At 40.6% G+C, this 23,689-nt stretch overlaps 1 protein-coding gene across 1 annotated transcript; it reads right to left on the bottom strand.

Annotated features, from left to right (window-relative positions):
* Window positions 1-15,678: 15,678 nt before the first annotated feature.
* On the bottom strand, window positions 15,679-23,176 carry LOC104465286 (dedicator of cytokinesis protein 4-like; the record flags this gene model as incomplete). The annotated part of the gene is made up of 4 exons (XM_010078268.1): window positions 15,679-16,240; window positions 19,557-19,618; window positions 20,567-20,680; window positions 23,104-23,176. Coding segments are annotated over 4 exons (675 nt in total), but the record flags the coding sequence as incomplete, so codon positions are not given.
* Window positions 23,177-23,689: the final 513 nt, after the last annotated feature.

Genomic DNA, 23,689 nt, shown 5'->3' with positions numbered 1-23,689 from the left:
TCTGTGATTCTGTGATTCTGTGATCTGGGAAGTGCAAATTCCCTTCCTCCATCAGCCAGGGAATTTGGGGATGCAGCTGCTCTGGGGGAAAGGCAGCCCAGTGTTTTATGGAGAGCCTGGCCCGTGGCAGTGATATGCTTGGGCTAGGAGGCAGTCCACAACCATGCAGCCGTGCCGTAAGTTTCAGAGCCAGATTCACTGATGGTATCTTCAAGGCCCAAAGCCTGAATGTTCTGTTCCTCTCTGTTTTATTCTCCTGGAAAATTAAGGAGTTTTTATCACACTCCACCACCACCACCACTGTCAAACATTAACATGACAAATTCATATTTGCTTGCTTCATTTCTGCGAAAGCCTCATCTGCAAAGCAGGAGTGCTTCTGCCATCTTCACAAGTGGATGGCACAGGCATTCTTAATTTCCTGTATGTAAACATCCCAGGTCATCCAAGCAGTGATTTCCACATAAAGATGCCAGATTCGGACAAAGGCCTTAGCGAGGATGGATACTTCATATATGACAGCTGTGTAGAGAGGAAGGAGTAAGCTTCTTGCCAGGATTGTGTGGAGCCCTAGGTTACGGTATAATAGCTTAGCTGTTACAGTGGACTGGGCATAGGATCACTATGTAGTTAAACATGAGGCACAGTGCACATTGTTTGTGCCACAGCTAATGAAGATTGATGCTGTATATGATAATCCAGGTATAACAGAAGAACATGAGAGCCCAAGTCAAGTTGCACAGATGTGCAGCAGCTCTGTTAGCAGATTCATGCAGACCCAGGGGACCCTCCAGGTTGATCCCGCCAACTGCATAGTAAGGAGGTGCCCTGCAGAACTGAGTACTGCCAGGTTTCTGTCCTTTTGCTTGTAGCTGCCGATCAGGATGCCATGGGAGGTGCTCCAAGAGCTAATCAGCATCAGGAGGACAGGAAATTTGCCTCGAGGATGCACTAGAAGTGGTGGAGGAGCAGCCACTATTAAAAAATGCAATAGTTTTATTATTTACATTTTTTTGTATACGAATCTTTACAAAATACAGTTTTTAAAAGTAATCATATCAAGCAAGCTGAAGTCAAATCTTTCCTCAGAGCTAGTTTTCAGTCTCTGCAGCTTTTTTTTTTTTTTTTTTTTTTTTCCAGACAGGCCTTGGAGATGGTCCTCAAGCAAACACAAAAGCAGTCCATACTAATCAAAACAACAACCCAAAAACCTCACAAAAATCCCAAGTGAATGGACATTGTTTGACTCATCATCAGGATCGTAAAGTCTGTTCATAAGATTTTATATCATCCTGTCAAATTTTCCATTCTGGTCTATGAAAAGGGACATTTTTCCTTGTGAAAAACCCTACCCTTAATTATACTGCATTAAGTAAAAGCAGCATGAGCAGTTTTCAATGAGAGAGTGGGAGCTGAAATGGAGGTAGGGGAGCAGGCTGAGAGCTACCGAGACAGAAACACTGAACAGCAGAGGCTTGAGGAAATTAAAGCAAGGCATGCATGGCGAAGTGTATTGAAATTGCAGATAGGAATCTGGAGGAATTGGTAGGGGACAAGCGGGGGACAAGCAAGCAGAAATATAATAGAGAGTGTGGGTGAATATGAAAGACAAATGGCAGAAACAAAGAGCCACATATAATAAGCAGGAACAATTAAGCTGTGTAATTACACAATCCTGCTGCGACTAAACTCCTCTGCAATTACGGAATGGACACAAACCCCGAGTGCAGCACTTTGAAGGGCTTGGCAACAGTTTCTCTCTTTTGTTTACGATTTGTCCCCCTCCCCCTCCAGTCAGCAGCAACATATGTGACAGCATTGTATTCTGTGAGAGCAGCAGCATTGCTGGCCATGGACAGTCACAACAGCACCATTCCGGTTAATCAAAACCTTCTGCGAGCAAACACAAGGCTGGAGGGGCAGTTGTAATTAGTTCCTAGCCAGCAGCATGGCACTGGCAGTATCAAATCAGTCTTAAAAGGTTTTCTTTACTAATACTATGTGGAACTTTATTTGATTTTTTTTTCCATTTGTTGTTAATTTAGAAAATGTAATACATTCTTTACTAATATATTTAAAACAAGTACCTGACACAGTGTTACAGGAGAAGAGTGGGTGTCACTGTTACAAGCAACTGGCGTCTCCATTTGCCTCAATTTAGTATTTATTTTGGGGGCCTTATTACAGGTTGTCAGGTCACCATGTTCTGAGCACATCTTGTTGCTGAATCAGTTCTTCTAATTGTATGGCCTGGGCTGAGTGAAAATGTTTTTTAAATTAGATCAGCACCTTTTGATTCAAAAAATCTGCAGAGAACAGCTAGATGCACTCTTTTAGAGCTACATTTCTAAACCTCCCATGGGAAAAATCCCTTCCAAATACATGAAGTTAGAGCCAATAGAGGACTAAGGCATCAGATGCAGAATTGAGACACTTAAATCCAGAGTTATGGTCCAAACCCTACTGCTCAGCTGTTGTATAACCTTGTGGGTAATTCCTCATTTGACCTGCAAGATTTTGTGAAATCCTGCTTTCCTGCAAGCATACAGCTACGGTTGCACATACCTAAATCACCGCACTGAACAGAATGGGCTTTTAAATCTGATACGAATTATCAGAGCATGACTTACACATACCCCGAAGGATCAAGATTCTCAAAAGATCTAAATATGGCTACTTGTTTTAAAATAGCAGTGTTTAGTATACAAGCAGTCTTCTGGGAAGCAGAAGAGCTTGATCCCAGTTTCCTGCTCACCTTTCAGTTTCAATTTCTGGAGCTCAGGAGTTTTTCTGGGGCTGATCCATACGTCCCACATTGAATGTGCTGGTTAGCTCCAGGTACACGAGAAGACACTGACTGCTGTTGCTGAGATGTAAAAGAAAATGGTGACTTATACCTGCAATTTGTACGGCTCCTACTTCATTCAGAGTGCTCAGTGCATATTCTGAAATTGCCTGCTAGACCTAAAGGACTGCAGGCAAAATGATCCAAAACCCAATTGGGTTGGCATACAGGTTAGGCACTGAACTGCTTGGTCCTGTAAAATTCATCCTGTGGTACTCTGTAGGAGGCAATTCTCAACTTTGTAGACTAAACTCATGCTTCTGAGGTACATCACGTGTTCTTTGGTAAGAAATATTGAGCCCTTAGGGGCCATTTCTGTAAAACACTCATTCTGAAGGTTAGTGAGTTTAGGTGAGGATACCTGAGATAACAAGGGTTATATGGGTTAGGCCAAGTCAGTTTTGGTCTCTTCTTGCTGTCTGCTCCTTCAGTATCTTTACATATATATATATATAAAATAGTAACATTTCTGGATGTAAATTACTTGGCCATTCATCTGTCTGACCACTTTTTTCCACCCAACACCCCCTGGTCTGTCCATTCTGCATGGATTGAGTACTCTGGACAGGCAAACCAACTCCTTTGTGCCTACCCTACCCATGCTAGAGGACAATAACAGGCAAAGGAGACGTGATGGAGTTAAGACTTTGGCTCATTTTTCTCTCTCTGGTTGCTGGTCACATCTGCATTTTGAACTGTGTTCTTTCATAAATGCATCAGTAATCCATGCTGGATGTAGTTTCCAAGGGCACATAAACTAGTCAAATCTAATGCAGCCATCTGTTACTACACCACTCAGCTTTGAAGCCACTTAAGATGTGACACAAGATTTTTCTTTCAATACTGAGAAAGGGTCTCTGTTTTTTGTTGTACACTTGACCATTTTAGAACATTTTCTCAACTAATTTTCCAGGCTCTAATCCTTACACTCCTGTGTGAGCCACTGAAGCTGAATCTCACAACAATCTTGTCAGGAGCTAGAAATATGAAATTTAGTGCTAGAAATTAGGGAAATCAGTGGAAATGATAAAAAAACCTTTTACCAGACTTCAGTTACATATATGCATATATCCTCTTGCCTGGACAAATGAAGGCATTACACTGCAGGATTTCATGTCGCTCATCAAAATGAAGCTCAATGTTAGCATTCACTTAAAAACAGTCATGTTTTTTATTTGCTTATATTTGTATGTTCACAAATAAGCTTACAAGGCTCCTTTTATCTCTCAAAGCTCTTCTCAGACCTCCAGGAAAGTTTGTAGACAATGAAACTCTTAAGGCTTAGCAAAAAAAAAAAAAAAAAAAAAAAAAAAAACCAAAAAACCAAAAAAATCTGGAACTTCATGATCAAAAGATATTTATCTGAATATAATGTTTGCTGATAAGCATCTTAGAAAATTGTGTGAAAATGTGTTCAGTTATGGCCAGGTGAATTCTGGTCAGTAAGAGAGTATTTATATCCCTTGCAGGGAAGCAAATGTTGTAATATACTCTGTGTTTATATACTTAGGGCTAGCTCTAATGCCAGCTATGAGTACCTTACCTTTATGTTTCTGTTTCTGCCTTTCTCCTTCCCACCCCCAGGAAGGCATTGCCCTGATGGAAGCACCTAGGGGTAGCTGGTCCTCAGGGTGGCCAGCCAGAGCAACCTGCTTTCCCTAGTCAATCATAAAACTGCAGGACAGCTGTGGTTGGAGCAACAGCATTGCTAAGGCTTGTGTACCCCAATGTACTCAGCTGAAAGAGTCCCAGATGCTGTCCCAAATCCTGCGCTGAGGACCACCGTCTGCATTAACTCTTTGAAAGAGTGATGATGTGTTGTGGCATTTTGCTGCTCTTGATGATGTATGCAACGTCTTATTCACCAAAATGTTTACCCAGGGAGTGGAACAAGTTGTGAGAGCTGCTCTCTGACTCTGCTTCAGCAGGCAACTATTAAATGAAAAATGAAATTAGCTGGGCAGACTGGAGGCAGGTATGTAATCACGGTTTCCTGCTCCTCTAGAAACACATGAACGGAGTCACGCTGTGTTTGACAATACAGTAAATCGCTGATTATGTCACCCAAACTGGGAGAGCTTTACCAGGAGAGCTTTACCCAGGGCTGGTAGCCTATTAAGGAGACCATTTTCGTGTGCCAGGAAACCCATAGATGACAGAGCGCTACAGAACATTTTCCAGTGGAGAGCAACTAACACATCACATGTACAGCAACTAACTATTGAGACAGAACAAGATACTCAACAAGAAGAACAAGCTCTTCATTCTGGTGGGCTTGACATTCATCTGGGTTTAATTTCAGAATCTGGGTCCCAGGCTCGCCAACTAATATTTACCGTAATTAAAGTGTATTATATATAACATCAATACATGCATATTAACATTAACATAATTAATTGTACATAAAATTTAACATAAAATTTGTGAAGGGACTACTAGTATACTGCAGGTTTGCCCCAAGCTGTGGTATGGTCTCCACAACCACATTGTGGTAGTCTCCATAATGGTCAAAGATTCACCTGGGAACTACATATGGATCAGCCACGTACTGGCTGAGTGCTTTAACCATGGGACTATGGGGTGAAAGAGGATGTGCTCTCTCTCCTGGTCATATTTTGTTGGTGTCTCCCTTTCTAGGAGGGATGGCCATGAGAACTATCAGGCTGACCACTGCAGACATGCATGGGAGCTAAATGTTTATCTGCTCGTCACAGTTATGATGTAAGCATGCCTTGGTCACAGCAGTTTGCAAACCTAGAGAATGCTAAATGCAAAGATATATGTTCATACAGACTTTTAAGTGTCAGCAAAGAAGAGGGTATGAGGTCAGGCCTTGTCCTTTTGGATCTCATATTTGAAAACTTTGGATGACTGCATACGCCAGGTGTCAGCTGGATAACTATATCTTTGAACATATTGCATTTGATGTATTGTATGCGTTCAATTAAATTAAATATCTCTCTCCAACTTAGACTCTGTTCTGTTCCAAGTGGCATCGCTGTAAATCCAAAGTAACTGCACTGAATCTACTTGTGAAACCTTTTTTTTTAATCAGATCTGCATGACTGACTTCAGTTTTGTAACTAAGTCATAGCACAAACTATTTCTCCTAAAAAGAGATAGTTTGCATTAGAAATTCATGAATTTACTTTTTTTTCCAGGTGCCTGAGACCTAGGATTTAAGAACAAAGGGAAAAAAAACAACCTCTGAAACATTAAATGTGAACCTTCAAGCTTTTAACATACAGTAAAATATGTATTCTTAATGAAGAATAGTGCATCTATTGTGATTTCGTTAAACCAATTTGCAAACACTGAGCAAGTCAAAAGTCTGTAAGAACATCAGATAACATATCTTCCATGAATGCTAGTCCGGTTTTGTCAAAGACTTATGAATATTTTATGCAGTTAGTATAATGATGGCAGAACTTCTTTATACGTCTTGGTTGAAAAGTGAGGGAAGAACATCCATTTCTTTTGTATCAATTATAAAGCACACTTCCATATGATGCACAGAGATTATAGCATCACCTAAGACCAAATATCAGATTAAAATTCCTGTATTCCTTGGGGGAGCACTGTAAATCATATGCACCAAGCTCCACTACAGCTTTCACTGGGGGACTTACTAGGACATCAGCCATCAGTTCTACCAGGGCAAATTCTGTGTGTGTGTGAGGACAAAATATAAATGAAAGGTAACCACTCTAAAATGTTTTGCTCTTTATTTCAGGTTCAGAGTATATGGGTTTGAGGTTTGGGGGCTTTTTGTTATTGTTTTGTTTGGGGTGGCCTTTTTCACTCTTTATATGTAGTATGGTGTGAAATCAGAATGGGAAGGTGAACAGTTTTCTGAATTTAGGAATGGAGAGGTAAAAGGAAAACTGTTTCCATTATTTATTTGGCTCTTGCAAATTAGGAATAAATACTCTGAAATCTGTGGAACAGCATTTGTGTGATACTGTAATCCAAACTTTTGTTGTCAAAAAGTTACTCTTAATAATCATTTAGTGGTTTAAAACATGTTTTTTCCAGCAATGTTGTATGTAATACTTCATTGGCAATCATTGAATCGGGAAGATTTAGTACACTAGCTGTGCTTTTAGACTTCTCAGTTTACTTCAGGTTTTATATTTGACAGATTTTGTCCAAAGACAACAACAACAACAACAAAAAAAAAGGCACATTGTAACATGCTACATTGCTATTATTTATTTCTGGCAGCTTAGAAAGAATATGAATTATTTTATTTTGCATTTTTGTTAATTGTGTGCTGTATATCAAAAGGGTTTTTCAAAGTTCTAATGTGTAGCATCACTTGGTTTCAAAACACATTACAGAAATAAAACACAGCTATGTAGTAATTGTGATTTTATTGTTTCAATTCTCCATCACATTTCAAGATTAGCTGTTGAAGATGATTGCCTCTGAACTGTCTGATTGCAGTTGGTTTAAAGAGCTTCCACTTTCACCCTGAGTATGTACCAGATACATTTTTCATACTCCTTATTAGATACAATGATCTTAGAGGAAGGAACTTAAAGAAAATTATGTAGGTTGCAATCTACCTAAAGCAAAAATATTTTAGTGTGCCAGTCTTGACGTTTAAAAACTTTTGTTCCAAGTGTATGAAGCCTTCCAATTTTGCAAAGAAAAGAGTGGCTATTCCCCATTGCATAATACATAAGCCTACAAAAAACCTCTTACTAATAAAACAGAAAATTTAAAACAGTCTTTAGTTTGAAGAGACAAACTAATGCAAAAAGTGAGAATACAAGCACTGGGAAACTGGTTTTGCTTAAATAATTTTTAAGATCATTAAAATAATACTAAACTATTCTTTGACACATCCTCTTGACACCTTCATTATCCACCACCAGTCTCTGCTATTTATTCCAAACACATTTAGAAAAAAAAAGAAACTAGAGCTGCTTCACAACCTGTTTGTGCAAAAACACATCCCTTTTGAAAAACTCAACATCTTTTTTGACCTGAATGTTACCTGCAACATTCTTCTTTGGTTGCCAAGAACTTATGCAGCAATGTACGCAACTTAACAACTGGATAACCCAGGACCAGCCTTCCCCTTGGAGTCAGTATTTCAGTTGTTCTGATCTGTTGTATTCATCTATTATCTGTCTCTACTACGCTGTGAGTTCCCACTGGAAAGCATGCTTAAGGATGGGAGCCTACCCTTTTGCTTGCACTGAGCTATTCTGAGGATGCTGTGCAGAAGCATCATTTAATAGGCACTTACGCAAATGCAGGCAAAGCAGGTGAGGCGGATCACTCATTCTTCCCTTGACTGCTGTATGACCCTGTCAATCTGCTGCTCTCCAGGCAGGGCGTGCAGAAAGAGACAACACCTACAGAAGACTCAGGAAAGTGCCCCAGCAATTTGTCTGCTCCAGATAAAAATAAAACCAACTGTAGCGATACCTTTTGCAATGTGCTGCCGACCGCACTGCAGCCAGACAAGAACTCAGTGGTGAGATTAAAAAACTGTAATTCTCTGACATTATTTATTATTTTATTTTCATCGTTGCTAAACATGTTGTGCAAGGACAGCATGGCACAATGCTTTCTTGCCTGTGAGCTCCTGTCTCACTCCAAGCACTTGCGCGTATTTCAGAGCACCAGTTTTAAACTGGTCCCTCAAAATAAAGGCGTGGAACCAGGCAAAGCTGGCCTGCTGGGGGAGCGCCATGTTCCTTCAGGAGTGCAGCGCAGGTAAGTCCACATAAAGTTAATTTATTGTTTGAAATTTGTCAACATTATGTTAACAGTAAATTCATAATATGGTTTAAACAAAGTTTATTTTTTATTTTGGGAAGCAGACTCCTGTCTATTGCCTTTTTTTTCAGAGACCAAGGTAGAAATCAGGGATAAATGTGTGGTTTTCAGAGCAAATGCAGGTTAATCTAGCTGCAGTATTTATTCTTTTATGTATAATCAGTATATTGAAAAAAAGGTGGTACAGCCCTGTGTTCCACAACACACAAATTATCAGAGAAAGACCAAAAAAGCAAACTAGCCAGATGTTTTGTCAGCCCAGTCAACCTTCACAGAACGGCTTTCCATTCTGCCAACAGCAGCCTTGGCTTTGGTTCCTTTCATCACCCAACCAAGGCAACTCATCTCAGAAATTGTTGTTTGCTAATTAGTTTGAGTTACGTGATCATATCTGAGATTTTGGCAGCCTGTTGTGGAACAGATTTATTAATGATGATCAGTTATGACCAGGTGGAATTTCTGACAGATTATTTTTTTAAATTTTTACCTGACAATAAATAGCAAGTCTTCATTTAGATAAATGCAGTTAATGAGCTGACCCTGCCATCTGCCGTCATGTCTGCTGCTCCTGCTTCCACGGTTTGGTGCCTGCGCAGAGTCTCCCAGGTCAGTCCCTTTCCTTCCGCTCAGTGTGGAACACAAACCTCTAATGAGCCAGTGCAGTATTGAAGACCTGTCATTCAGGCTGTGCCTGGTTTCATCCAGCACAACTGCTGAAAGCTGCCCTTGCAAGATGGGCTAGTGATGTCTTTAATAACAATAGAACTGAACGAGAAAAGGCTCACTAAAAGAATTTGGAAAATCCGCTAAGTTTCCTAGTTCTCCAGCTAAATAAATGTAGGGTTGTGGTTTTTTGGTGGTTGTTTTTTGGATTTTTTTGTTTGCCTTTTTTTTTTTTTTTCCCACAGGCCACAGGAGCAATAACACCAGAAGAGAATGACAAACAGCAATTGTTTTAGAGTTTGACATTTTAACTGTTTCTGGGTTTTTTGCAGCGCTGCAGCTTGTCACAGTTTATCATTTATACAGTGCACTAAAGCTCACCAGCACTGATGAACAAATGTAAAGGTAGAGCTGATACTTTGAAACCTAACTGGAATTTCCTGATGATGAATGAAGCTGAGCGAGGCGTGGGGGGGGAAGGGAGAGGTGGAATTAAATGTGCGGGAAGTCAGAGGTGTGCTTGCAGTAGAATACAACTGCATGTAACACTGCTCTGACAGAGCTGTGTGGGAAGCTGCTTAATCCAGGTCGGTTGGACTGTCTCTGGAAGCCCTGCCTGCCCCACACATTAGCTCCTTCTCCCTGCTATCTCCTCTCCCCTCGCCCATGCCAGCCATGTAGCCCCCAGACAGAGCAGCAGGTATGGCCAGCACAGGGACACCGTGGGATTTGCTCTGAAAAATAAAACTGTTGCCAAGGTGGTAGTTTTTCTGTCTAATTCATTTTGTGATTACAAGATGCTCAACTGAGAGATCAGTAGAAGAAAGACATGGACATACTGGAGAAAGTCCAATGAAAGGACATGAAGATGGTGAAAAGACTGGAGCATCTCTGCTATGGGGAAACTGAGAGAGCCAGGACTGTTGGCTCAGAGGGGATCTCTTCAATGTATACAAAGGAAAGGAGGGTGCAAAGAGGACAGAGCCAAGCTCTTTCTAGTAGTGCCCAGTGACAGGACCAGAGGCAATGGGCACAGCCTCAGACCCAGGAGGTTCCCTCTGAACATCAGGAAACACTTTTTCACTGTGAGGGTGACCGAGCAATGGCATAGGTTGCTCAGGGAGAGGGTGTGGAGTCTTCATCCTGGAAGATATTCAGAAGCCATCTGGACATGGTCCTGGGCAACATCTTCTAGGTGGGCCTCTTAAGCAGAGGGGGATGGTCCAGATGACCTTCAGAGGTCACTGGTGGCCTCAACCATTCTGTGATTCTGTGAAATGATTCTTTGTGCCTTCAGACAGGCAGATTTGGGCATGGGGGGGAAGAGGAGCAGAAACTTAAGGAACAACATCTGAACCCCTGACTCTCAGTGGCTATCCTTTCCCATTCAGATACTTCTTGAGGTGTTACAGCTAATGTTGGAGGGGCTTGCAGGCTTGGCTTCATTTATAAACACAATCCTCCCTCTGGAGTGCTGTTGCCTTTTTTTCTAGGATTGGGAAACTAATTTTAATCTATGTTCAAACTAGCAGTAAATTCACAATTTAGAACTGATCTTTACCATTTGAAGGTTTGGGATCAGTGGCCAGCTAGAGAACTTCCCTGAACACAGCCACCTCTGAGCTAAGAGATCACATAGCTCTGACCACAATCTTTCCCATCTTTTTTCTTCTGTCCTACCCTTTCTCTGCACAGGATTGAGAAAAAAAATATTCTCCAGGTACAAGAATAAAGTAACATCATCCAAACCTACATGGATACCAGAAAAAAAAAAGCCTCCAGCATTATTTCACACAAAGGGGAAAAAAACCAGTAAAGTATGTGGTAAAAATCCAGATTTTGCAGAAGTCAACACATGTCTTTATGACCTGAAAAACAACTTTCTCTCCCTGCTTGCCTCCCTGTAGACCCTGTCTGCATGTTCAAAGTAGCAGGTTACGATTTGCTTTGATTTTGCTTGCTTATCATCATGCAGCTCTGGTTTTACAGCTATAAAATCTTCACTGAATTATAGCTTTAGGGGTATTGACAAGATGTGCTTCAGTTCTGAGACAGAACTTGGAGAGGGGACTGCAGATACAGGAAACCTCCCCTTGGTAATAGAAACAGCCTCTGTCCAGTGTGCTCAATCTTCCTTTGCTGTACTTAATGGCCTGAGCAGAGTAACATTTGTTGCTTCGTCTCCTAATGTACTAGCTGGCATCTTTCCTCTGGTAAGCCATAGCAAAAGAGGAAACAACCCCACCCCCAAAGCCTTTGTAAAATAAAAAAGCCCCTGTATGTTGTTGGGACCTCCAGCTTCCCTTCTGCCCCCTTCAGCTCAACCAGCAGTTAAGCTGGTATCAAATGATTCTACAGTAGTTTCAATAAATAGATTTGATGCTTCAATTTCAGCTAATATTTCAATTTCTCACACTATTATTTTTCCTGGATGGGTAAAAACCACTTGGATTAATTATCTAGCCATTAAGGGTTTTTGCCTAGTTTTTATTTGCCCTGCCCTTTTTTTTTTTTTTTTTCTTCCCCAACTGTTCACGGTCTCTTCCCTTCTTCTAACACAGTCTTCCTGAAATAGAAACAAACCCAGCATCAGTCAATTAGAGAGGAGCTACGAACTGTATCCTTAACAGAAGTTCTAACCTGGGTAAGTTTGCCCAGCCATGCCTGGCACGTTCATGTTACGGGTTCTGTCCGCACTGAAGTCAGCAAAGCCATCAGCCTGTCATTACAAGCACACTGAGGTCCTTACTGACCAATCCAATTTTAAAAAATATTTAATGTTCCTTCTTTAGCAGCCTTATTTTACTACCCAGGAAGAGTCACTCCATGCTTGGTGCACACACAAGGTATGCAACTCTAAACCTTTCATATTTCTAAGGCTTGCATATTTTGTCTGTTTACTCACAAGATTTTTCTGTTAATGTTATCCAAATCAACTAATCATCCTAGTTTCCTACATGAAATATATGTCAAAAGCAGAATTAAAATGACAGGGAGGAGATAAAGACAAATTAAATTTATATGGCAAGGGCTTTCTCCTACAGAATCTGATCCAAGGTCAGAATCTCAAGGGCTCCAGTGGTGAACGTCCTTTCACACTGTCCCAGCAGATGGGGTTTTGCCCTTCAGCAAGCACATGTCAAAGCTCTACCTCAATCACCAGAGTGTTGTGGGAAAACCCTGCTAACAGCTGAGCTCTGGAGCCAAGACCTGTGTCTGTCAGCACCGGGGGTTACTCATACAGTGCTGCTGCATGCCTCACTGACCACAGTTACACTCACAACAAGATGCTTGTCATCATTTATACCTTAGGCCTCTTGGTATCTTTTTACTCAGTCACTGTGCTTTTTGCAGAGGCTGTGGGACAAGCTGTGAACAAGAACAGGCAGGAGGGCAAGACACCACTTTCACACACAAGAGAAGATTTGCACACGTAGCTACCCCCTGCTCCATGTAAACAGAGCTATATCTGCACTGCCCTAAAACCTTTACTATGAAGGGGGAACTTCAGCTTTGTGCTTCTTTTAGAACACAGGCTACAGGCTATGATCTGACCTGTGACATCATGATAATTGAGTTCACTCACACTGCAGAGGTATTAGCCCATCATGAGAACCGGTCCAAACTACATAATTTCAAAGCCAGCCAGATGAGTTTGCAGTTGCTCCTGTGGTATGCCAGAGGTACCAGCATCTCAAATGCAGTATTTGAATACAAGATCATCTCACCTATTATGCAAACGTTGGATAACATTCAAGCTATTGAATAGTAACAGCAACTTGTTCTCATAGGTCCTCGTACAGGAGCTTCTGAATTACTCACTGTCATCCAGAAAGTGATAAAACTACATTTATGAGTAATACATAAAATTCAAACGAGACCTTTATTTACATTAGGTTTTCAAGCGCTGGGTGTTGCAACATACATAACAAAATTTCATACTACATTTTTTATAGGAAATCAGGTTGAAAAGCTGATCTACAGAATCAATCTGTCAAAACTGGCTAAGCAGAAAATATGTCAGCTCAGTTTTAGAGTACTCTGTCAATTTTACACCGTCTGCTGTCCTTCAGAGTATTTTTGATGTCATGGTTATAAAACAGAGCACTCATGCAGGTTAATTTACAGTGAACTCTCCTAGTAAATTTTACATTCTTCTTCAGAAGAGCGGGTCAATACTCTCCACATTGTCTCACAAAGCAATTATGGATCCAAATAGGGAGAAAACTAGATCCCATCAGGAGATTTTTAACAGAAAGAAAACTGGATTTAGGAAGACAATGAGTCAGAACTTTAATTCCATGACAAACTGAATTATCATCTCTCATTCGGTAGAAAACAAGTTGTACTGTAAAGATTAATCAAGTCCTTTTATTCCATATTAACATTATGCAGCAACCAATATGAGTGTCTAGGTAAACAGGAACTTCAAGAAATGTTTTGCTGTGAAGTTGACTTCAGTAATGCACGCAAATTATAAAGTCATCAACTCTGCTCACTGCCAGAAACTAAAAAATGGCTTCAGGAGCAAATAACACTGATTCATACTGTGCTCAAGCACTAGTCAATGAAATCTATTAAACTACACATGGGTGGAAAAAGAAAATCGAAGCAGCTTTGTTATCTTACTTGTGACACCTTATTTAAATCTCAGGCATTACCTCTTTATATCAGCATAAATATGTAGCCTTCTACACCTTTTATGATGTGGTTACAGACACAACAATGTTATAGTAGAAAGCAAGAGCTAGTTCAAGGAATTTCAGACTTTGAAATCAGCAAGATACAAAGCTAAAATTCATATGTTCCTTTTCAAGTTATGAATACTTTCACTAAAACATAAATATTTTAACATATATTAATTTTTTCTGACATTCAAAATTGTAAAGTCAATATGGCAGAATTATTGTTAAAAGCACATATTTACAAATATTCTTTTTTCCATACATAAAGTATTTGGCATAATTATAACAATCTTACTGCGTACACAACTGTTTGCTTCTTTTTTTTTCACATAATGGTACAATCCTTATTAAAATTTACCAATTATGTACAAAAATACTTGAACATTTATTATAGAAAACCTCTATAACTACCCTCAACAGCTTGTAACTGCTGAAGGTTTAATTGAGAGAATATAAAAAGTGGTCACTTTCTTCCAGTTAAACTAGCAACAAATCAAACACAGCTAAAATCAACATGAGCTTCCCAGCAAAAGAGGGAGAATATTTTTAACAGCATGATTTAAAATGCAGTTCACACATCTGTTCCCAAGCACATGTTAAACAGTCAGTAAAAGAAAGAGGATAGAAAAAATACATACAGAAGGTGCTTCCCCCCCCTCCACATTCCTACGGCTTGGCATTAGCTTTCCAGAGCTCTTCAGATGCCAGTCACTGAAATACAAACACCATTCTCCTACAATAAAGATGATGGTGATGAACTCAAGCTAAAAAGCAAATCCAAAACCTGACTCCACTGGTATGTACACATCCAAAGAGCTGTTCGGAATTTTTGCTACATTTTTACAGGATTATTAATGACCTTTGCAATTAGCTTTTGAAATTCATTGATTGATATCCAGTAATCTGTATTTTTAAAAATTTGTTCATTTAGCGTATTGCCTTGGTACTAGTCAGTACGGGTTCTTGTACACATGTTAAGTGAACAATTCATTTCACACACAGACTGTGTTTTAGGGTAGGGTGAACTTTCAAAAACAGCAGAGAACCCCCACTAGCAAACTGCTAGCTTTTTTAGAAAACAAAACAAAAAAAAAAACAACAACAAAACATTAACTGGAAGAATAAGTGTAAATTGCACCTTCAAATGAAAAGGATGTGTCAGGTACAGAAATACACTAATGGCACAAAACCTTATCAAGATTCACCAGAAGAGTGCTGTACGCTGAATGAAATGCAGGTGTTTTTTCCATCTTTAACATAAACCAAGTGTGTGTTTCAAAAATTCCAAACCACATTCTTACAACAGTTCTCTGCAGTATAACTTGCATTATATCTTTGTTTTTCCACAGACGTTTGAAATGACCAACCTGTTAATCAGATAAGAGAAACAACTTTCACCCTACTTGCAGAAACATCCTAGTCTACAGACTACTTTGTTAGGAAGCGTGCATTTATCTCTATTAGTAAAGATCCAGTCAGTATATTCTGTATTTTGTAAGAAGAATTCGGCTAACTCAGACGAGAGGTGTAGGGTTTTAGATTTAGTTTTTTAAATAAAAGTAAAGTACAAATAAAATCATTTATCAGTATTCACCACAATGAAATAAAAAAACAAATCCTCTCATTCATGCTTCCTATAATACTGGCAACCTAAATTAGTAATTTCATTTCAAATGTGCAACATAATTTTAATAAGCATTTCAAAGTAACTCAAAAGAAAAGGTGGGTGAAATATTAAAGTGCCTAACTAAACGTGTTTTACCATTTTTAGAAAATATTATTCTTTAACGGTAAAGAATTGGTTGCAATTAAATACAAAAGTGGCTTCTCATAGCTGAGAGACTTTGCGGGGCAGAGGCCTGGGCCGGGGAACCTGCTCAGTCCTCCTGCTGCTGTTTTCCAGGTTGTTTGGCCGCACCAGCTGTGGCTTGGGCGGCAGCGCTGGTGGGTCCGTGGCGGGCGGGATGGAGAGGCTGTGAGGTAGAGGAACGGGGCGTTTCAAAGTCCGCTCATACACGCTGTAAGGCGGCGGGGTTTTACTTTCTTTTCTCACAGGCTCCTCCGAAACGCTGTAGCTGGGGACAGTCACTGTTGGTTCGTTGCCTTGGCTTTCAAAGCCCGACGTCTCTGATGTGCTACATCGGCTGAGTGAAGAGATGCCGCTGCTGTAACTCCCCGAGAGCACCGGGGAGTTGGATATGAGCCCCGAGGAATGATACTCCACTGGAGATGGTGTGAATGATTGCACAGACCCCTGCTCGAAAGAAAGGGCAGAAGAATAATTTACCTGGAGTAAATGAGGGAGAGCGTTTCTGTGCTCAGACTGAAAACACACAGAGATACAGTGCACAGATTCTAAGGCTTGATAAACTTAAACAGTTGTATCCCTGTTTAATCCAGTAAGAAACCAATAAAAAGCTCATTTCAAGAGTGCCTAGGTAGACCATGAACACTCCTCATGCCAGTAATTCATGTAAGTGGAAGCAAACTGTATTTAAATGTTATCTTACTATCATAACACCCTGGAAAAATCTGGAAGCCCTTAACAGGAGCCCTCAGTTTTCCCAGCTGTAGGTTAAAGGCAGAGCCATGCCGCGCGCGTACCTGGGGGTGTCCTGCCCCCTAACGCCACAGCGCGGGACCTGCATCCCCATCACTGCAGCTCCTTCAGTCTCTCCTGTTCCAAATCCGCTTTCCAAGGCTTTTCCTCACAGTTTTAGTGCACCATCATGCCATGCAAAGTGCATTTACATCGTGGCATCATTTCCAAGTGTGTCATAATACCAACATGGGAGGTGAAGTGCAGAGCAGATGCCAAGCTAACAGTTGCTGCTGGGCACCAGTCCCTTTGGCCCGCAGCGCGTTTTGCTGTTCAGGGGCAGCAGCGGGAAGGCAGGAGGAGAGGCATTGCTGCTGCTGCAGACGGCATTTTGAACCGCAGTTGCTCCACCCTTCCTCTCCCCCATCTCCCAGGCATTCCTTGGACACACTGGCACACAGAACACCACTGCAGGCCCCAGGGACAAGGGTCCAACGGAGGGCGAAGGTTGCAAATGGCTGCACCAGCAGCCTCACAGGTCTGTGTGGGAAGGTGAGGGACGGGGAGCTGAGGGCCCAAGCGGCAACAACAGTGCTGACAAAGAATAGAAGGCAGGGACAGTAAAGCCCTACCTAAAAAGCATTGAGCAGTCCTATTCTAGTGAAGCAACTTCAACTGAAAACTGTAAAAGGTTAGACTGTGCTTTGCAGGTTGGAAGGTTTTTGCAACGTATCTAATTTTGACTAGATCCATCTGAGACAATCTAGAAAGGTCTCAAGCACAGGCTAAGAAAAGGACAGAGACATCACGTCCAAGACAAATTTCTCACCCTAATTCCTGTTAGACTGGTTGGTGCTCAGCTGCTCAGCTTGAGGTGAGAGCGTGAGCCATGCAACAAAGGGTGGGGAGGAAACAGAGAGGGGCAGAGGTGTAGAGAGCTGACTGCACTGACTGCATGCTGTTGAGATAAGTTATCTATCTAGGACTGGACTCACAGCACACAGAAAGCAATGGAAAAAATAGATCTTCATTTACATCAGTGGGTTTTATACTAAGATTGCCTTCTCTGGCAGCACGCAACAGTTGGAACAAAGGCTAAAAACTGAGCCCTCTATATGGCTAGGGAAAAGCAGAGCAAGATTTAAAGCTCAATACATGTTGAAGATATCTCAGACATTGCAAGGAGCCTGTTTAACTATTTGTTTCAGGTTCCATTCTTCTGCGTGTGAGGAGGCTGCAGCTGCACTCCTACCCCCACAAATGTCCAGCGTCAAGGCTGCCAAATAAATGATGTCATGGGTTCCAGTTCCAAGAAGGCCTGACACTTGGATTAAGTGACCATAGATAAGACTTAGTACCTTTGCTTTTGTCATTCAGAAGAAGAGCAAATATGTCAAAATCCTGCCTGCTTCAATTTAGGAGCTAAGCAGGTGTAAGCACCTGGTTCCTGACAACAGTGCAGACTGTTTTTACCAGTAGTGAGTAACAGTCTAGACACCAAAACAGTCTGGAAATTCATCCATGCTTGGAGTGAGATCCAGCAACTCTCAGAAGTTTTCCAGGGCAGCATTCCTCTCCCAAGCAGCAATCCAGATTTTGGCTGTAAAATGCTTAAATTCTGTCCAGGCCTTTAGAAGAAAATGTTAGTGTGTGCTTGAAACACCCCTAAGAATCATCAGTACTGAGTCCACTCAGGAACAAAGGACGAGTCCATCACCTTTTGTACAATATCCTGATGCTGTGGAGAGCATCCTAGTAAGCAGCCAGTGTGAAAGCTGGGATCGGTGCTGCCTTCAGCAGAAGGTACACTATGGTAATAGGGCTACAGGGCGCTCTGATGGCCAGCACAATTGATCTGTGTTGAACCTGGACCACTGTGCAGCCACAAGTGGAAATGTTACAGGCTTATGGTATGACAAATGGGAGAATGACTGCTGGCTTGTGATTAGGGACCTCGAAGGGAAAGGAGACATTTTGGGATGCCACTTTCCTCCTCCTCTGGAGATGTGTACCTCTGTGGCATTAGTTGTACATTGGGTAGCTGAGGGACCACTTTGGCAGGGCTGCCTCCACCTGCCCTCGCACCTGAGTGCCTGAAGCACCAGTCATGGGCCTTTCTATTTGCTCTCCTTCCAGGCTGTTGACCCTCATATTTCTAACTACAGAATTATCTCAGCTTTAATGGGGTGGTAGAGGCTATCCCTGTGTCTAATGTTGCGCAGTCTGTCAGTCAGTACTGGAGTTTGCCTGGAATGTGCAGGCTGCAAGTTCATGTTCTCCAGTGCTGTGGAAGACACAGATTTCCTGGTCAAGTTTTCTAACCAATACACTGTTGTGCAACAAGCAGGTACCAACACATTCAAATACCTTGAAACAGAAATGAAACCTGCTCAGTTTAGCCTGGATCCCCAGTTGCCACGGGTGTTTAACTGCCAGAGAAGAACCAATGCTTATTCACAGCCTGTGCTTAATGTTTCTTACTGGCAGGCTTCAAACTACTTCCAACTTCTTACACAACTTTGCTGGATCGTTCTGCAGAGGAAGTGGATATTAAAATGACTGAAGCAGGAATTACTCTCTAACATACCCTGAAATACAACAGCTCTGGATACTAAGGAGTAAGAGGAATGGGTTGCACCACAGGTTCTCCTTAGCCGGTATCTCCCTTTTTACCATTGTTGGAGACAGAATTCTGGACCAGGTGGATACCATTGGGTACCTCTTACATTTCTTTCTTACACTTTGTTCTGTCCACGACTCAGGTAAGCTTGATTATCCATGTAGGTGAGAAGCCTAATATTGAGAGGCTGAAGAGTCGGAAGATTAGGTTTCTCACCTGCAGTTTTGAACATCTTCAGAGCTGCTGTAATTGCTATGGCTACTTACTCTTGTGAATGGTTTTTGTATAGGCATATGGTAATAAAAGGAAAACATAATATAATCCCAAATAATGTATATTAAATATACACTATCCACCCGACAACACATACAACCTGTCCCACAAAGGCAATTTACTGCAATAAGACAATACCTTCATTGGTGATCTGCCAGCAGGAGAAGGGGAAACGGAGGCTATGTGTCTTGCTGGTGATGCTGTAAAGTCAGAAAGATTTCAGTGCACTCTTGGCATTACAATTTTCACAAAGAGATCTTTTTCAGTGGATATGAGATCATTCTATGCACAAGTATTATCTCTGGTTCTCTCTAGTTACTTGCCTGATGGCTGCAAATAGTTTTAGAGATGTGTTTATTTTACTTTGTTCTCAGGATTACCTTGCAGTACAACCAATAAAGTATAAGAAATTTTTGCCTCCATCTTCTCTGACAAATTTTATATTACTGCAAATTGGTTTATATCCTACCAAATAATAACAGGATTCAAAAAAATGTCAGTACAATAATTTTCCCCGCCTCTTTTTCTTCTTCTCTTAAGAAATATATTATATATTTGTATGTCAAATAAGAGAAAGGACAATACATAATGTACTTATATAAAATATTTACCTGTAAATATACTGTACACATTCCTGGACATACTTTGAGGCATAAGTCTAACACACAAAAAGCGACTTCACTCCCTTGAGAACAATTATATTTGTAGTATCACTTAAGCAGCCTTTCCTTTAAATGGAAATTAATCTTTTGAAAGGCAAATGGTTACAGTAACAGAACTCATGTTCTTCCATGACTGCTGTGCATTTTCTGTCCAGTAAGATTCTTTGTGGTTAATGATAATTTCTGACTGCTAACTTCCAATTATCATAAGATCAAAAAATTTTACCATCTTCCCTAGCACCGGCATGAACTGTCTGAAACTCCTCAGTCATTAAGTGAAGGGGCAGAGTATTGGAAACAGAAAGCTACAGAGAACATTAAGAAGATGAAAATACTTGTGGAGGCAGTTCTACAGCCTTCCACGTAAGTAATCAAATAATAAATTAGCCTGCCCAAGAAGTTAAACATTAATCAGAGTGGAAAGAATCTAAGCCCTCAAGTAAATCACTTTTACTGGAACTTAGCCTGAAGTGTCCACTAACTCACCAGTCTGTGCAGGTCTTGGTGGTACAGGAGGAGATATAAGCTTTCCACTTTCTGATGTGTTTCTGGCTTCCTTCCCACTGTCCAGGCTCCAGCTGCTGGGAGCAACATTTACAGCTGGAAGAAAATGCAAAAGCTGGCATAAGCATCAAGATGTCTAGCTCTCCAACTTGCCTTTATCCATGAGGGTAAAAATACAGAGTGAAAATGTTAAACAAGCATGCTTGAGAAGCTTTCATGATTATATCAGCATTTGAAAAGCTCTTAAATAATGTCTGTTAATCTTCTGGTTGCCTGATGTAAGCATCTGGCTGCCAGGTCAGTTTCTGACTGTATAGCAGTAGGGACCATCAAGCACAGTAGCAGCTGAGGTAGCACTCTGGTGCACTGCAAATCCAGCTACAAAGGGAGATAAGCCTGCAGCCTGCTAATATAATCAGTTTATCTTCACACTATTTAAAGTTTTCTAGGCAAAGGGGAACAGACTATTCATAAACTGTTTCCATTAACTCATTTTATATACAGAAGGGACTAGAGAAAGGAATTCTATAAATTCTGATCAACCTTCCTCAGAAAGCTTGCAGTGCTAACAGTCTTTTGTTGCCTGCATAGGATACAAATTCAGAACTGAAAGAAGGTGGAAAGAACACAAAATAGAAGGAGTGAAAATTGAAAGAAATGAAGTTTGAAAAAAAATCAAATGAAATTATTGTTGACTAAGAAAGTTTATATACGCAGTTCGTATCCATGGTGGAGGATCTCTGCTTGATCATGTAAATTGACTATCACCTTGACGTGCATAAAATTGGCTGTTGTATTTGTTTGTGTAACCTCTATCAAATTCCATCACTTTAACTGAATGATCCCATAAGGCCGGAACAGCTTCCTTAATAGAACTGGATTCTCTCTTGTTACCAAGGAGCCACCAATATTGGAAAGAAATCAGATAGACAGAAAGACAGGGCACTAATGTGGACAGGACAAAAGCTAATTGAAACCCCATGATTTTTCTTACAGGTCCTGTAAAAAAGTGGAAAAAAACTGCTTCAAACCTCCCCCTCCCCCAAAAAAACTCGCAACAAAAACCCACCACCAAAAAACCCCCCACTTTCAAAGCTTCAGACCTCTTGCCTTACCATGAGCTTTTTTGCCTGCTTGTTTCATAATTGTGAGTAGAGAACCACATGCAAGGACTCTGTGCTCATTTACAAATATGAAATGAAAAGCAAAGTACTGTTGCTAACTGATAGTACTAATTATTGCTATTATAGCAACACCAAGGGCTCTCAGGCCTGCAATCCCACCTTACCAGTATATACTAGAACTCAATACAAAAAGTACAGTACAAATAATATTAGTTTCATAGCTGTAACGATATCGTTACAGTATAATTGCACATTAGTTGACCCTGAGAACAGTGCACAGAATAGTGTTTATTCTAGAGGATAATTTTGCTTTTTTATTGCCAAAATATGCAATACAGTGTTTGCTTTTTACTATATGCTGTCACCTAGCAGTATGGTTTTATCCTCATCCCAAAAATGACTTGGCACCAGACCTAGGTACTTCAAATGCCTGAATCTCTTGACAAGCCAATTTCTTTTTTTAAGTCATTCAAGCAGTCAGTTCTTTGGACTGCTAAAGTCACCAGAAAAGAATATTTTATTTTAACAATTCTGTAATGTAGTTGGCTGCACAGGCCAGTGGAAAAGTTTTGCCATTTCCATGTTAAATTATTTCATGTTTTTCAGCTCTGTGAAAAATTCCACACTTGAGCTTTCATAAAAACTTGGACACAAAAATAATTAGAAAAATAATCTCTTACTGATGAAAATCTGATTCCTGGTCGGTTCTTGTTACAATCTAGTCAGGGTACCACAAAGGGCAGCACATGAAATGATGGAGCATATTATGGATGTGGAACACGTAAGGAAATCTTGGCACAGTAACTGTGCCAACAATATTGAGTTTCCACATACGCAAAACTGTAAAAGGCAACATTTTGTCTATGGAAATTCATAGGTTTCTCATTTACTCTAATAAAAAGCAAGCCCCGTCCCCAAACCAAACAAACCACAAATTGATCTTTTCTCTTCCATCAAAGTATAACCAAAAGCAGTGACTTAGATTTGGTAAAGAGACTTGCAGGTACCCAGCTTCAGGACTCTATCCATCTCTTTAGCTTCTCTCTGCCTCAGTCTCCAGAAGTTCATCTCCAGGGTTCATCAACCCATATGTCTCTCTTGTGAAGGCGAAAGGACAGCTTTCACAGACAGCCTGCTGCAACCTGCTGCTCCACCACCACTTCCTGCAAACTTCTGGGCCCTTCTGAGCTAAATACTCTGTTCAAGCAAAAAACCATGTTCCCCAAGTTTTTGGCAAAGTGTTTTGAAACTTCAAGTGTTAGTGTAATTTAGTCAGTTAGTTAGAATGTTTTGAAACTTGATATGCTCAAAAGAATTAGCATTCTACAGGAATATGACAGATTAATTATCGTTCCATTGCTTCCAAGATTGGTATGGTGCAGCATTTCCACTCACCTTTGTCCGGGCCAGGCAGATTGGAATCACTTCGTGGCAAAGCACCATCTCCAATATGATTAAGCAGCATTCTCTGTAAATTGAGAACAGCTTCGTTTATGCATAGCTACTGTTGTATTTCAGTAGCCTTTAATAAAACAAATATCTTTTTGTTATTATCCCACCACACAGGTCTACTTTGGAGGTAGAGTGATAAATATCACCAAAGAACGCAAATAGTTTAATAAAAATATGTGCACACAAATAGTGAGTAGACTAATTTTCTGAAAACCGTACACACTGGAATCAGAGGAAGGATTATTATACACTGAGTTCTGACAGTTTCCAGCTCCCTAAAAAACACAGTAAGGCTCATTCCTCAAGTAGTATCTTGACAGATTACTAAACAAGTGCAAGGACAGACCTGCAATAATTTCATTGTAGAATCAAGATTTGAACAAGGTATAATATTTCACAATATTCAAGTTATGGCTGTTATTTTAGAAGTGCATTGTGTATTATTTCCAACCCTGACTTTTTTTGGTAGCAGCATTCTTACCTCTCTTGTGGATAAGAGCTGACCCATAAAGTGTGTTGGCCTTTCCTT

The sequence above is a fragment of the Pterocles gutturalis genome, unplaced genomic scaffold (genome assembly GCF_000699245.1).
Source record: "Pterocles gutturalis isolate BGI_N339 unplaced genomic scaffold, ASM69924v1 scaffold42403, whole genome shotgun sequence".
In the NCBI taxonomy this organism is placed as follows: domain Eukaryota; kingdom Metazoa; phylum Chordata; class Aves; order Pterocliformes; family Pteroclidae; genus Pterocles; species Pterocles gutturalis.
This window is presented reverse-complemented; position numbering and strand designations above follow the sequence as displayed.